The 13,620-nt window shown below is 34.0% G+C and overlaps 2 protein-coding genes across 3 annotated transcripts; one reads left to right on the top strand and one right to left on the bottom strand.

The window, feature by feature from the left end:
* The first annotated feature begins 224 nt into the window (after positions 1-224).
* On the top strand, positions 225-4,053 carry LOC138320061 (large ribosomal subunit protein mL54-like). Its single transcript, XM_069263149.1, has 2 exons — positions 225-355; positions 3,673-4,053. The coding sequence occupies exons 1-2, from the start codon at positions 250-252 to the stop codon at positions 3,966-3,968; spliced, it is 402 nt and encodes a 133-aa protein (XP_069119250.1). The 5' UTR covers positions 225-249; the 3' UTR covers positions 3,969-4,053.
* A 2,139-nt stretch (positions 4,054-6,192) lies between these two features.
* Positions 6,193-13,128, bottom strand: LOC138318901 (large ribosomal subunit protein mL48-like). Of its 2 annotated transcripts, none has more exons than XM_069261709.1 (7): positions 13,050-13,128; positions 9,530-9,618; positions 8,809-8,863; positions 8,434-8,564; positions 8,088-8,190; positions 7,723-7,812; positions 6,193-6,742 (listed from the first exon to the last, which is right to left on the bottom strand). In XM_069261709.1, exons 1-7 carry the CDS (start codon positions 13,059-13,061, stop codon positions 6,647-6,649), a joined length of 576 nt encoding a protein of 191 aa, XP_069117810.1. In that variant the 5' UTR covers positions 13,062-13,128; the 3' UTR covers positions 6,193-6,646. The 2 variants fall into 2 exon arrangements, with proteins under 2 accessions (XP_069117810.1, XP_069117812.1); XM_069261711.1 differs by having other exon boundaries at positions 9,573-9,618; positions 13,050-13,082.
* Positions 13,129-13,620: the final 492 nt, after the last annotated feature.

The following is a 13,620-nucleotide window of genomic DNA, read 5'->3' as shown; positions in this document are numbered from 1 at the left end:
ATAACATCATGGGCGCTGCCATCTTGGAAAAGGCGGTGTCCCAGGAAATTATGCCCCTCGTTTTACAGCAAACAACATTTAATGTCTTTTTTTATTACAATCTACTTCAAATGTTATTGACATATTCTCTACTAAATATTAATTAGTAATGAAAGCATGGAAGTGGATTATATCTTACATCCTTATCTACGCATTAAATTTAAGCGTATATGTGGTATATTTTAAGGGTAATAATTTCCCTGTAACATCATGGCGATGGCGACGACACTCTGTAGATGCCTTCGACAAATAACAAACTGTCCTCTACGATGTTTACAGACCGGGCATATGGCCAGAGCTTCATATGTCAAAAAAGGTAAGATATCAGTAGCTTTTTTTAAATATATGACAGCGGTAACAACAAACTGCATGTATACGTACATGGTTCGCTCATCTGTAGGGGTCGAGCAAGGGATTCCAAGATCACCCATCTTTTTAATGGGGTCCCCTTTTTAATTAATTATTATACTTATATTTAATAATTATTAATATCCGTCAGTAGGTTCTATATTATCACTGTTAATTTGTTACAGGGTTTGCTTTATGTAAAAGATGATTGATTTTTTTTATAATGAGCTAATATTATACAACCACAGGGGTATTTTTTATATATGTATAGGCGCCTAGTCGTATATACTATATATATACAGTAGGCCTATTATTGACAGAACGTCAAACTCCTGTGATACAACCTATATATTTATATAGTCAGTCGTCAACTGAGACATATGATATTGGTATTAAAATTTAAATTTAAATAAAATCAGGCCCTTCTGTATAATTAAACATTCTTGGTATAATTGGAAGGAGTTTTGAGAAAAAAGAGGGATCTTTTTCATTTTCTGTTTTTAAAAAAGGATATGTGAACAGTGTAAATGCAAACCTAGCTGGTGTATATATAATTTTCTTTCATACCTACGGGTGTAATACTGGCTGGTCTAGGGCAATACACTCATGCCACCTGAGGCTGTATTGCATGGCTACCCATGAAGTCACGGCATCAACAACATTTCTATTTCCTCTGTAAAATTTCAACATTTTTTTCACAAAATTGACTGGTTTTACTATAAAAGATGCAAACAACAGATTTTTTGTTGAAAATATCATATGATTTTATTAGGGCTGAAACGATTAGTCGAATAATCGGAGGCGATTAGATTAATGAAGCTAATTGCTGATAATCGATTAAAGATTTTATTAATCGTTAATCGTAACATGCATAGCCAGTGCATTGTAAGCTGACTAAACACGTTGACAGATCATGGATTTCTGAGTAAGCCATTCCGACTGGAGTTTCGTCTCTTTATGTACATGTTTTGAACTCAACAAAACATAAATGATGTGAGAAATACTTGTTAAATTACGTCTTTGTGGATGTTAAAGTCATTAATCAATGAAAAAGTGGATGTCATGAGAAAGCTTGCAACACGCTGTTCGCCAATTTTCACTAGCGATCGACTCCATGTTGTTACGTCACGGAGGCCTAATCGCCGCCGGGACGCTCGGGAGCGGAAGGAGCTGTAATCTTGAACATTTAAATTTTACTATTGCATGTGTTTATCATATAAAAAGAAAGTTTTTGTTCATATTCTAATTGAATATAAGAGTTGTTGATATATTTTATTTTTTTTGATCACGGAAATAAAAAAGTTCATTGACGGAAATTTGGTCATGTCGCTCCGTGGCGGCCAGATTTGGTTGATTAGTCGTACGTGTGAAGGTCACGTCAAAACAGCGGGTTAGCAGACTTGATTTAAACGATGTTACGGAAGACAACACAGGAACGGAATTCAGAGCTAATTTGGGATAAAATACGTTTGTTTTGTCAATAAATCTTTTCTTATTTGTTGGTAGGCTTATATTATATAAGGCATGTCCTCTGTCATATTATACGGTAACGTTAGGTGTTATTATTAGTTGATAAACATGGCGGACGTTTTCAGTAGTCAGTAGTAAACAATATAGTTGCCTTCAATTCAAACGATTAATCGATTAGTAATCGATTACATGTGACCGAATAATCGAATACAAAAATTACTAATCGTTTCAGCCCTATAATTTTTCATGTATGAAAAATAGACTTTCACCCGTAGATTTCTTCAAATTTATTTCAAAATGGTGGGATATTATAGTTGTAAAATTGCAATAAAACGACGGAGGTATGAAAGAAAAATACTCGGGTTTTACTACATTTTGTGACCCTCGGGTAGAATATCCCTATCCTTCATATCCACATATGAAAGAGCAGTGGCGTAGGAAGATGAAACGTAATGGGGGGGCAAAGGTCCTCAATATTTTGTAACCCCTATACCCCCCCCCCCCCCCCCCGCACCTACAGGAGGAGATTAATTCAACACACAACCGTATATACTTTTTCATTTATCATTAAATATAATACTTGTACACATTTATAGACAGTGGGGTCGCTTAAAGGAAATTAACGAATACGCAAATTGGCCAAATTAGCGTGTGAGCGCCGAAGGCACGAGATTTTGGGGTCTGCAAGTCGACCCTGGGAAAAATATTACGATTTAGAATGGCTAAGATGAGTTTTACGATGCGTTTTGATGAATTTGCGAGCTCCCGAAGGCGAGAGATTTTGGTGTTTCGGGGGGTCCGGGGGTCTCCCCCGAGAAAAAAATTACGATTTAGAATGGCTGAGATGAGTTTTAAGATGTATTTTAATGATTTTAAAGCGTTCTTACCATGGTAATTTTTCGATTTAAAGAAACCTGTATTTAGTTGTGATAATTGTGTCGTCAAATCATTGTGCAACCCTGCTCGATCTGAACATACCGGCTTCACACCATCGGCACATTGCTTTGTAACTCAAAATAAAAATAAACTAATAATAATTAATTGTCTTGCTAAGACACATAAACAAAGTAATCTTTAAGAGACATTTTTTTGAAATACAAACGTAGTACGTAGAATCCCTTAATGGACATTTTTAGTGTAGTTCATGTGTATTGAATTTCTACTATCAAAGGTTTGAACATTATGTGCTTGAACGTTATAGGAAATGCGCCGCGCAGCGGAAATTTTTTTAGAATGAAGTACGAAAAATGTGCAGGAGGACCCTTTTTTCTTTCAAATATGCATTTTTAGAACATTTCAGTCGGCGAAAATGGGGGGGGGCAAAAAGACATGTTTGCCCCCCCGTCCTGGGTAACGGGGGGCAGTTGCCCCCCCTGCCCCCCCGCTTCCTACGCCCCTGAAGAGTCTTATAATATAACATGCTGGGATAAATTCCTTCAAACGAAAGGACTTCTTCATTCAAAGCAACAGATCAGAGCCAAATAGAATGTTTAAACAACTTCTTCTTGTCACTGACTTGTAAGCCTTAAAGACCTGGTATTACCTTTATGAATTTAAGGACTACATAATTATTGTTGTTGAAGCTAAAGACACAAATAACAATAGAATTGATTAATGGAGTCATTTGCTGGCCTGGTTGGACCTCCGAACACTAACCAGATGCTTTTCTGATTGAGCTATAACATTTGTATATAGCTTTATACCTGGTTACCAATGATTGGCCTTGGCCAATTCTGCAGCAGTATAATATAAACTTTATTGTGTTTTGGCAATCAACAAAAAGTAGCATTTATGTGTATTACTTTCTATTTATAGCTGCCACTGGCAAGGCGACTAAAGTAACCATAGAAGTGGAAAAGGACACGCACAAACTTGCCAATTACCTGTGTGGTGGTAACATTTACAAGACTGGTGAGGAAATCAAACTGAAACCTAAAGAAGAGTACCCTGAATGGCTGTGGGAGCTACGTACTGAACGGAAAGCACCTGACCTTGATGAACTCGAATATGGATCGTACGAGTACTGGGCAAAAGCCAAAAAACTTTCATTAAGAGAAAAAAATGCCCAACAAAAGCTAAATGCCAAAAGAAAAGAAAAGAGAATTTATTAGTATTGACTTTTCATATTTCTCTAGACTAGCTTGCAAAATTGTGTTGAGATACAAGATACCTTTAGTTATGATCAAGTTAAAATAATGTTTGGATTAAATAAGAAAAAAAATGTTTTGATTTTAGTGTCCTTATTTAATCAGTCTTTCAAGCACTCAATCCACACAAAAAAACATTATCTAGTACAGCATAGTATTGCAACAAAAGTACCGAAGTCTCAATCATCAATACTTTATTATCCTCAATGGCTGTTCTCTGCATGTAACACATAAAGGTTAGGGGTGTGCCTTCCGTAAACTTTTTATTCAAACAACTTCTTTTTCAATAACCAAAAGACTCCAGGTACTCTTATTGGGCCTGCAGCACGCTGGCATGAAGGGCTACCAATATTTGTTCAAATTGACCTTCATTTAAGGTCACAAAGGTTAAAAAGGCTAATATTTTTAAACAACTTCTTGTTAATAACTAACAGCCTTTGGGACAGGAGGGGCAGAGCCCAATAAGGGTAAACAGAGGGAACTCTTTAAAATCGCTATTAGTCATCATATTCTGCATGAAATAGACCAGATTTCCAGGCCAAAAACATTCTTGAGGAGAGGAGAACAGAATTTGTATAAATCTTGGCTCTGCCCTCCCTGGGGCAGGAGGGATGGGACCCACAGTTGATTGCACTACACTGTGCTACACTTATCTCTCCATAACACTTTGTTGTGTAGTGCATTATCAACCATGGTACTATAAATAAGGGTAAACATGCAGTGGTGAATCTTTTAAATCGCTACTAGTCATAGACTTCTGCATGAATTGTAACCTTTGGCCAAAAACATCTTTGGTGGAAGAGGAACAAAGTTTATGTATAAATCTTGACTCTGACCGCTGAGACAGAAGGGATGTGGTTCAAGAGAGAAATAAAAAGTAAATCTTTGAGGAAATAAACACGGATTTCTTGGCATAACAAACCAGGTGAGCAATACAGGTCCTCTGGGCCTGTTGTTTTTTCATGGGGTCACAACTTTTTATCTGGAAATTGCTTTCAGCACTATTGGGCTTCTGTGTCAAAGGATTGTTTACTTATAGAGCTATGAACAAATATGTGTCAAATACTGTTTGCAGCATAATTGAAAAAAATATTTTGCTTATTGGACCAGCTGACTTAAAGCATAGTGGTATGAACAAACCTGTTTTGTTAGTAACTTCTTGCTGTTATAGATGTTTATCTTCACATTGTTTTTACATGGGGTGCAGCTCTAGTGGTGTCAGCTGCCAGTGCTCAGGTCAAGTGCTTAAGGTGTTCCAATATTCTACCCAGTGTCCTTCAACTCCGAGTTGCGAATTGCAGAGCCTGACCATATGTCAATTAAGGGTTTTCCCAAGTATCACACATCTTTAAATGACTAGGTGTAGTTTGGACATTAAACATAATAAACAAAACCAACCTTTCTGTTCAAATGTTTCAAATGTACCGGTATAATCCTGAACAGGATAAAGGCCACAACAAGCCGTCTCCTGGCATCTTCATCCTGGGTTCCCCATATAAGCTTACCAATTTCAGTTGCATCCTTCAGATTCTAGGCTATACCTGATTTAGAATGTAGAATTTCTGTTATCTAGAGCAATAAAGGTAAATTGAGATGTCAGCATGCACCTACTGTTGACTTGACTTGGTATTAGATTACCATATGCGACCCAATTAGCACCCAGGGTACTTAAAAAGGAAACAAATAAGGAAAGCACTTGATAGAACCAAACTCTGACTAACCTTTACAAACACTAATGCACAAAATAAGCCATAAATCAAACCTACTCAGTTTTCATATTTTCAGTCTGCATTTAATTTGATGTAAATTTGTAAGTGAAATTGAGGAGTGTGCGCTTAGTTAGGTCAAATATGGTAACTCGTCATGTACAAAGACCTGAGCTACCACACTCATTATATTGGGAATAAGTAGGAAAGAAAATATTTATTGAAAATTCCATTTTTAGTTATTTTTTAGAATGCAGCTCCAGTGTTAAGTACCAGGATAATATTCTCTATTATAGCTAACAGTCATACTGGACTTTTTCTGGAGATTATCATATACACAGTAAGTGGGGTTTTAATGTCTTACATTTCCAATATGATCCAACATCAATGAAGACTGTACACACACAAAAAAATATCAAGAGTTGATGAACACCATACATTTACGATATTAAGCAGAAATGATAAGAAAATAAACAAAGATAAAAGTTAAGAGTAAGATTTTAATCACCACATTGCTTAATCAAATCACAGACTTTGGTTGATTACTGGATAGCCTGGTATTAATACAGTCTTAATTTACATTATCAAAATAAAAACTTGAGTTTGGCAGTAGATTTTAATCCTCTGGCAGTATTTGAAGTCAACACACTTGTATTATAAATTGACATGTTAACTTAATTTCTATTCGAATATGATCAATTTACAAAAACAGGGTTTATGACATCATGGCTTCAATTTTATTTATCCAAACAAACGAAGAAAATATAGTCCTAGTGTGTTACCCTTATTTTGCTTGAACTTCATATTTTTGTGACCTTAATGCCTTTTTCATCAATGCGGTACATAATTTACAATATATACCTGCATCTAGAAATATCACACATTCACAAAAATATCCGATACATTTCACAATTAGCTGAACACTGTCAGAGTGGATCACGTTTTTTTAATTGTTAATCTCTCCAATTCTTCAAGCAGTTCTTTTCTCTCCTGGTCAGCCATATATCGAACAGTTTCGTCCTCTTCTGTTTGCTAGAAAATGTAAAGAGTATTTCTGCGTATGAACAAGAATTACCTCCCTTTAATCATCATCAATTCTCTCTTTTTTGTGTTTAGAACGACCATACCATTACTATGAAAATAACTTATGATTTCTAGGACAATAACTTATGATAACTAGACAATACTTAAAGGGCCACTACCTTTCCGAAACGGCTTTTGATTTTTATGGGAATGAAAAACGAGATCGATAATTTTGTAGAGTCGCAAAAGTTATTAACTTACCGTTAATACTACACGTATCATCACCTTCTGAACAATTTGATTGAAATAAATAAAATGTTAATTTTCATAAGGTGTTTCGATCGTTTTATGTTTCCCACCGTCGTCCTAAATACCGCGCTGTAATTGACTTTCTCTGCGCTAAACGGCGAAATGACTCTCCACTGTTATCATATATTACGCAGGGAATCTTGCATATGTTTGGTGTTGTAACCTCATCTTAGGCCATCGGTATATATTTTCTGATGTTATTAATGTTTTTTTAGAAACCTTTATATTTTGCTCCGGAAAGGTAGTGGGCCTTTAAGATAACTAGGACAATGACTTATGATAAAGAAGAGTTTCAATAGCTAAAAGTAGAAAGTTTGAGACCATTATATATATAATAATTACTGTGTAGTGGATCTCAGACACTTTTTTGATAGTATTATAACATGGATATAAATTGATCTAAATTTTTGATAGTACAATGTATCATGTTATGGAATATGGATATAAATTGATCACATTTAACTTCATGCTGAACGTTTTAACATACAAATCTAAAGAATTTTTCAACAGTGAATATTACATATAAAATACAAAGTTTAAGATTCTTTGTTATTTTTTTTACTCATTATTCCATGAATTTCAATAATTGTGCCAGCCTTAAAATATAAAAAGTTCCATTGTGTTTTGGTAGGGATAAATGAGTTAATCTACTGCATGCCAGTAAATAATTGTACACCTACTTGTTTAAAATGGATATCCACACCTGACGGGATATTCTTACGCATCAGCTCTATAAATACAGGTAATAAGGGAGAAGGAATGTTGTGTATCTACAAGAGAAAGAGGTGAAAATATCAAAATAGATGGGTACTCAGAAAACTCTTCAAATTTCACAATTGCATGCATGTGTATTTATTGATATGTTGAGCTAATATAAACTGGTTGCAATGTATACTCCTCCGATATCTCTTTAAACATAATACACTGTATTATAGACACACTGTATATGCATGGGTAGTCTTTGTTATGATTGACTAAGATATTGTAAAATTACAGTGTACTTGTAAATCAACTACATCTAACTGAGAATATTGTGGATACTTACACGTAACACTCTTTCATATTTGGCTAGTGTGTACTGATTGTTTACTATAGTTGAGTATGGTTTATATGTCTTTATAACATGGGTCTGCTGTGGCACAGGATACCTGATCAAATAAAAGATAGAAATAAAGATATTGTATCAATGCCATAACATAACATGTCAAGAGTTTAAACGTTTCTGATGTCAATCAAGGAAAAGCTTGACATAATTTCTACTCCTCTACATTCTTAACAATTTAACTAAATATTTGTTTGAAATAACATATCCGAAGACAAATATGCTTCAGTGATGAAAGTCAGTTTCATATCATTGAACTGGGTAAATTCAAGAGAAGGGAATAACTCACAAAATGACATCCATGTCTAAAGACATTGCCAGTTTTATGGCAGATTTGGCAAAGGATTCCAACACAGCACAGTCATATGCATACATCTTCATGCTGATGTTCTCATACTCTGGGATGAGGGGTCTTTTATTCTGCCAAACAAAAAAGTAAAGTACGAACTCAATCACCTCATTAGTACTGCATTACAATTTAACAAAAGAAATTCAAAACAGGAATGTTGTAAATTTCTGAAGATAGCATTTTTTGTAAAATACTGAATGTCCTTCAAAACTTTGAAAATTTATAAAGTTCATATCAATAAATACCTGGAAGTAATAATTACCTCGAGAATAAGTCTACATTACATACTAAACTAATTCTGAGGATAGTACTTACCAGACCATCTGGTTCCCATATTCCATTTACATGAGTAGTAGAACTGATTTGTAACCTGAAATGATACAAAGCAAAGTCCTTAACAAAAAACCTTTGGTAAAAGTTACACTATAGCAGTCCCTTTAAAGTCGATCAAATCCAATAAACAGCCGTTACTTTTTTAATTAATTATGGTAGCAGTATTTATTGATGATTCAGAATAGAGCATTGATCATGACATTTATAATGAAACTGACGTTAGTGTGTTTATGAAACTTATCAATATATTCATGAGAATTAAATTACGGTATATAGTAAAACACAGTTGATAACAAACCGCTAGGTACAAACGGAATCACTTCGTTATAAGCACGGTTTGTTATATATTATACATATATATTATAACATAGCACAGACACCTAGACAAGGCACGAAAATTACTACGGTATCTATAACCATGAATTTGTTGTAAGAGTGTTCATTCTAAACATGTTTTACTGTATGTGTCATATGTAATGTGAAATTTTTAAAATAATATCTATATAAATTATATTCCCATGATCCCAATCTTTAATCATAACATCAACATTGTGTATTTTATCCATATTTCATTACTTGTAACCCTTCTTTTCTAAAACCCATTAGCATTAACTTCTAACAGAAAGATTATACAAAGCCCTGTGGAATCAAAACTATATTGTAGTACTAAGCTAAAACATATATGATATATAAGATGTGTAACCTTTGTAGTTGTTGCTTGCAATGTGGACAGGTGTTACTATTACTGAGAATATTCTGCTGAAGTAGTCTTCGCAGGCATGATCTAGCAACCTGTAACAAACATTTTACATTTAACAAATTTTAGGCAGGAGCATTAGTTAAAAAATCTGGTAGTTTTTAAATGTTTTCAATGACAATGACATTAATTATGTCACAAAGTATAGATATAATCATTCCAATGTATAACCAGAAATATACATATGTATAATTTTTGTTTCTACTATGACTTACTTTTCAGCTTCGATTTGCAAAGCAACATCGCATAACCCTGCATTTGCTCGAATTTATGTCATATTGGTAACAAACAGTCTACACCAACTACATACATAGGCATAGCAGAATGAGACACTTTTGAAACATTACGTTGTGTCAACAGTGAGCAATTGCAAATTATATAAAATAATGTCTGATTAAAAACAGCTGACCAGTCAACTCTCATGTTATAGGAGTAGGTAACAGCCCTTCATATGAGAACCAATTACTACTTTTAAGTTATCAGATACTGCAGTTACCCAAATGAGGACTTATATAATTAGTGAAAATTAAACATATTAAAAAAACTTGCATCCAAAATTTGTTTTTTCTTCATTATAATTTATATAACATTAAAATTCATATGTATTGATGATCTAATTAGCTGTGAAACTCGACATTCATGTATGATCCTTTATTACTAATTAATTCCTGTTTCTGAGGTTTTATTAAATTTATTAATATTCATCTCTCTGAAGTCAATAACCAATATGATAATTAAGAAATCCAAAAATGTGAAATAAGATTGTAGATCTCTGGTTGGTTTTGGTTTGACAAAACACATACTCATTTTACTGCACAGTATATATACACATACTTAAAGTTATATGTGCCGTATTTTTCATACTCACGAATCAAGAAAAGCTTTTAATATTTTATTCATTACCAAAAGTTACTAACATTTAGAAAATTACAGTACTTTCAATGCATTGGTTTTAATTTTATAAACACAAAAAAGAGCACATAATGATTTTTAGCAGTACCACCAAAAGTCATTATATGTACATATATAGTGAAGCGAAATGAGTACCTACGTTCTGACCTTGAAGCCAAATTGTGGTCAACAATTTAATGTCACATTTCTACAGAGTAATTAGTAATTGTAAAGTTAATTCTGCAGGAATGTTTCCATCTAAACATACACAAAGCATAAAAAAAAACCAATTTAGAGTAAATAATGTCTGTGTTGGAGCTAACGTTTATAAGGCATCTGAAGTCATTTGAATGACTTTCACAGCTTAATTCATCAAACCTTGTGGCTTTCAATAAATTGATGAAGAAAAATTAACATGCCAAAATTTTCGACCAGTAACTGCACAAGGTACATATATATTCTGGTATTATGATTTTTGAACTAGCAATACTGCTAAATTCATTTTGACTTCTTATTTTACTTAAAAGTGGTACCTGTTACTCTACTTCAGAGCTTGTTCAGAGCCCCAAAAAGCGCCTAGAAAAAGCTCTGTGACCTGAGCTGTGTCTAATCTGTTACCGTTTAATAAAATAGTATCCCTTTAATAATAAGATAAATAATTAAAATATGTCTTATATTTACTCCATTAACATGACTGAGAGTTGACTGGTCAGCTGTTTTCTTATCGAACGTTATTTTGCTTCTGTAACTACTGCCAACTTGATACCTATTGGAATTCCTCTTCGAGACTCCTTCACAGGGAACATGGTCTTGCGTGGCACATGATCTTGCGCACTTGTAATATCAGCTCATTTTGATAAAGTTATATGCAGTCATAAAAAGTATAAAATGGCTATGTAAATTCTAATACAATCTCAGTTTGGTGACGTCTGATTTAAAAAGCCGCCAACATTTTTTTAGTTGACATTTTAAAAAATTGCAAACTGATTTATAATTCAATTAATTTGTTTTTCATTGAAATTTGAATGGTCAGCTAAATAAATTGAATATCATAATATGATTAAAATTGGATTAAAGTGTACTGTGCAAGATCATGTGCCGATTTATATAGGCTTAGTCTGTTACTGTATCTTATCCATTTATATGTATTTGCATATACCCAGAAATATATACATATATATATATTTCTGATATACCATAGTAAAATTTGAAATGAAATAATGTGCCGTGTTTACTTGCAGTTCCAACATGGGGAAAGGTCAATGCTTTTCGTTTATTTCTGGTAAACTGAAAAAATACCATTTATTTTTGTAGCGTGTTGAAAAACAAATGTGTGTTCCTTGCTCTCACCATGATATAACAATAAATAAATATTTAATGAATTATCTATCGGCTACAAAACTCTAATCAGGTTGGGAACATGTAAATTTATTGCTATTATAGCGATAGATAGCTATAAAAGTTATTTATAGCTATACAAAATTGACGGTAAATAACATTTTTGAAGATAAAAATGTTTCCACTCAAAACCAACTCCTGAAACTTGCAGTGGTTGTTTAGAACGATCATTCAAACATATTGAAAGCAGTTTTGATGAGGCATAATTAAGCTAATTAGTTAATTATTGCTCTATTGTTTCGAATGAAATGTGGTTGCATAGTGTTCAAATTATCCTTATACACATTCCCTGCAAGTTTCAGGAGTCGGTTTTGAGCGCAAGCATTTTTATCTCCAGAAATGATGTTTTTCGTTAGTTTTGTAAAGCTATTATTAGCTAAACATCGCTATAATAGCAATAAATTTACATGTGCCCAACCTGGTTATAGGTACATTCAGACGTTTGACAAATGTCTCTCGAAGAGGATTTACAATATATATAGTAATTCTCAGCTGACTATAAGTTGGACACTGTTATCTACAGATCTATTTCTCTAATGTCTCTTAAATGATTTAACACCAAGGATTTATAAGTGAGAAGGATTCGTGACTGTCTCTTTACATTACTAAACACCACGCGAGACGCCTATGAACCGGGAATAAAAACCGTTTTTCTCAACAAATACTTGTCTTATCGAGTCAAACGAAACACCAATGTAAAGTTTATTAAATTTCACAACGTTTATAACTTGTTTTAAGGACGGATAATTTAGAGAATATGTCTTAAATTTTCGTTAAAAAAATATGACAGCTCATGAAACGACGGCCCGCTTCAGAAAGTAAGACGGTAACCCTCGCACCCGCAAGCTACATCAAAGGCTGCGCCGGCGGATATCAAAGGAAAATCAGTCGTCGCTCAACGTCACGGTCAGTGCACAAACACAAAAGCTCCTGCCTTGTACTCCCCCAAAACCCAGTGTGACTTATCCTTCTCATATACGTCCTTGGATTTAACAATGTCAAAATAAACTTCGCTAGCCAAGGGTACAGTAGTCTACGATACCGTATCTTTCCTGGCGAAGTTGTGCCAAAATATACTTGCACACGCTAAATGTAATGTAGACATCCGTTCAAAGTTATCAATATGACACATTATTTGGCATATAACTAATTTCTTAAAATCGTCACGTATATTTACCCTTGTAAACATGCTTTTCCTTTTACGAAAATCTTCTGAGCACCAAATCAACCGGAAGTATTATACCGGAAATAGCCAAATAGTGCGTTCGATGTGAAATCGCATCGGAACATTCGAATCGCACAAGGGCCGTATTTATGTAGGCTATACCACAGGGACCTGGCACGAAAATTTTTATCCAATAGTATACATATATATATTATAGTATCAAGGGTATGAACTCGGCGGTCGAGAAAAACGGACCTATTTTTCTAAAACCGTGATTATTTTAATAAATAGGTTCTATACAACATTGACGGATATCTTACCTTAAAGAGAAATAATCTATCTTTCCATTGAGTGCTTGATGAACGAACTTGGTCAAGTATTGACGAAGTTATTTCTTGATAAATCGGGAAATTTACGAAAATATGCTAGGTAGACATTTCCCTGTCCGGTCGAAATGTCGTCTCGGCTCTAATGGGCACCTCAAAATTTAAGCCAAAATCACAAAATCTACGCCTGTGGTGGTAAAAAGTACCTATAACAATCTCCTTTGGAGGTGTCATGACCCGTAATTTGTAGAAACTCC

The sequence above is a fragment of the Argopecten irradians genome, chromosome 3, assembly GCF_041381155.1.
Source record: "Argopecten irradians isolate NY chromosome 3, Ai_NY, whole genome shotgun sequence".
NCBI classification, from domain to species: Eukaryota; Metazoa; Mollusca; class Bivalvia; order Pectinida; family Pectinidae; genus Argopecten; species Argopecten irradians.
This window is presented reverse-complemented; position numbering and strand designations above follow the sequence as displayed.

Excerpts from the sequence above, each read along its gene's own strand:
- LOC138320061 (XM_069263149.1), top strand. The coding sequence starts at position 250 with ATGGCGATGGCGACGACACTCTGTAGATGCCTTCGACAAATAACAAAC. Across the intron at positions 356-3,672 it reads AGCTTCATATGTCAAAAAAG|CTGCCACTGGCAAGGCGACT; the intron begins GTAAGATATCAG and ends TTCTATTTATAG.
- LOC138318901 (XM_069261709.1), bottom strand. Across the intron at positions 8,864-9,529 it reads TGCAAGCAACAACTACAAAG|GTTACAAATCAGTTCTACTA; the intron begins GTTACACATCTT and ends GTATCATTTCAG. Across the intron at positions 8,191-8,433 it reads TTAGACATGGATGTCATTTT|GTATCCTGTGCCACAGCAGA; the intron begins GTGAGTTATTCC and ends TTATTTGATCAG.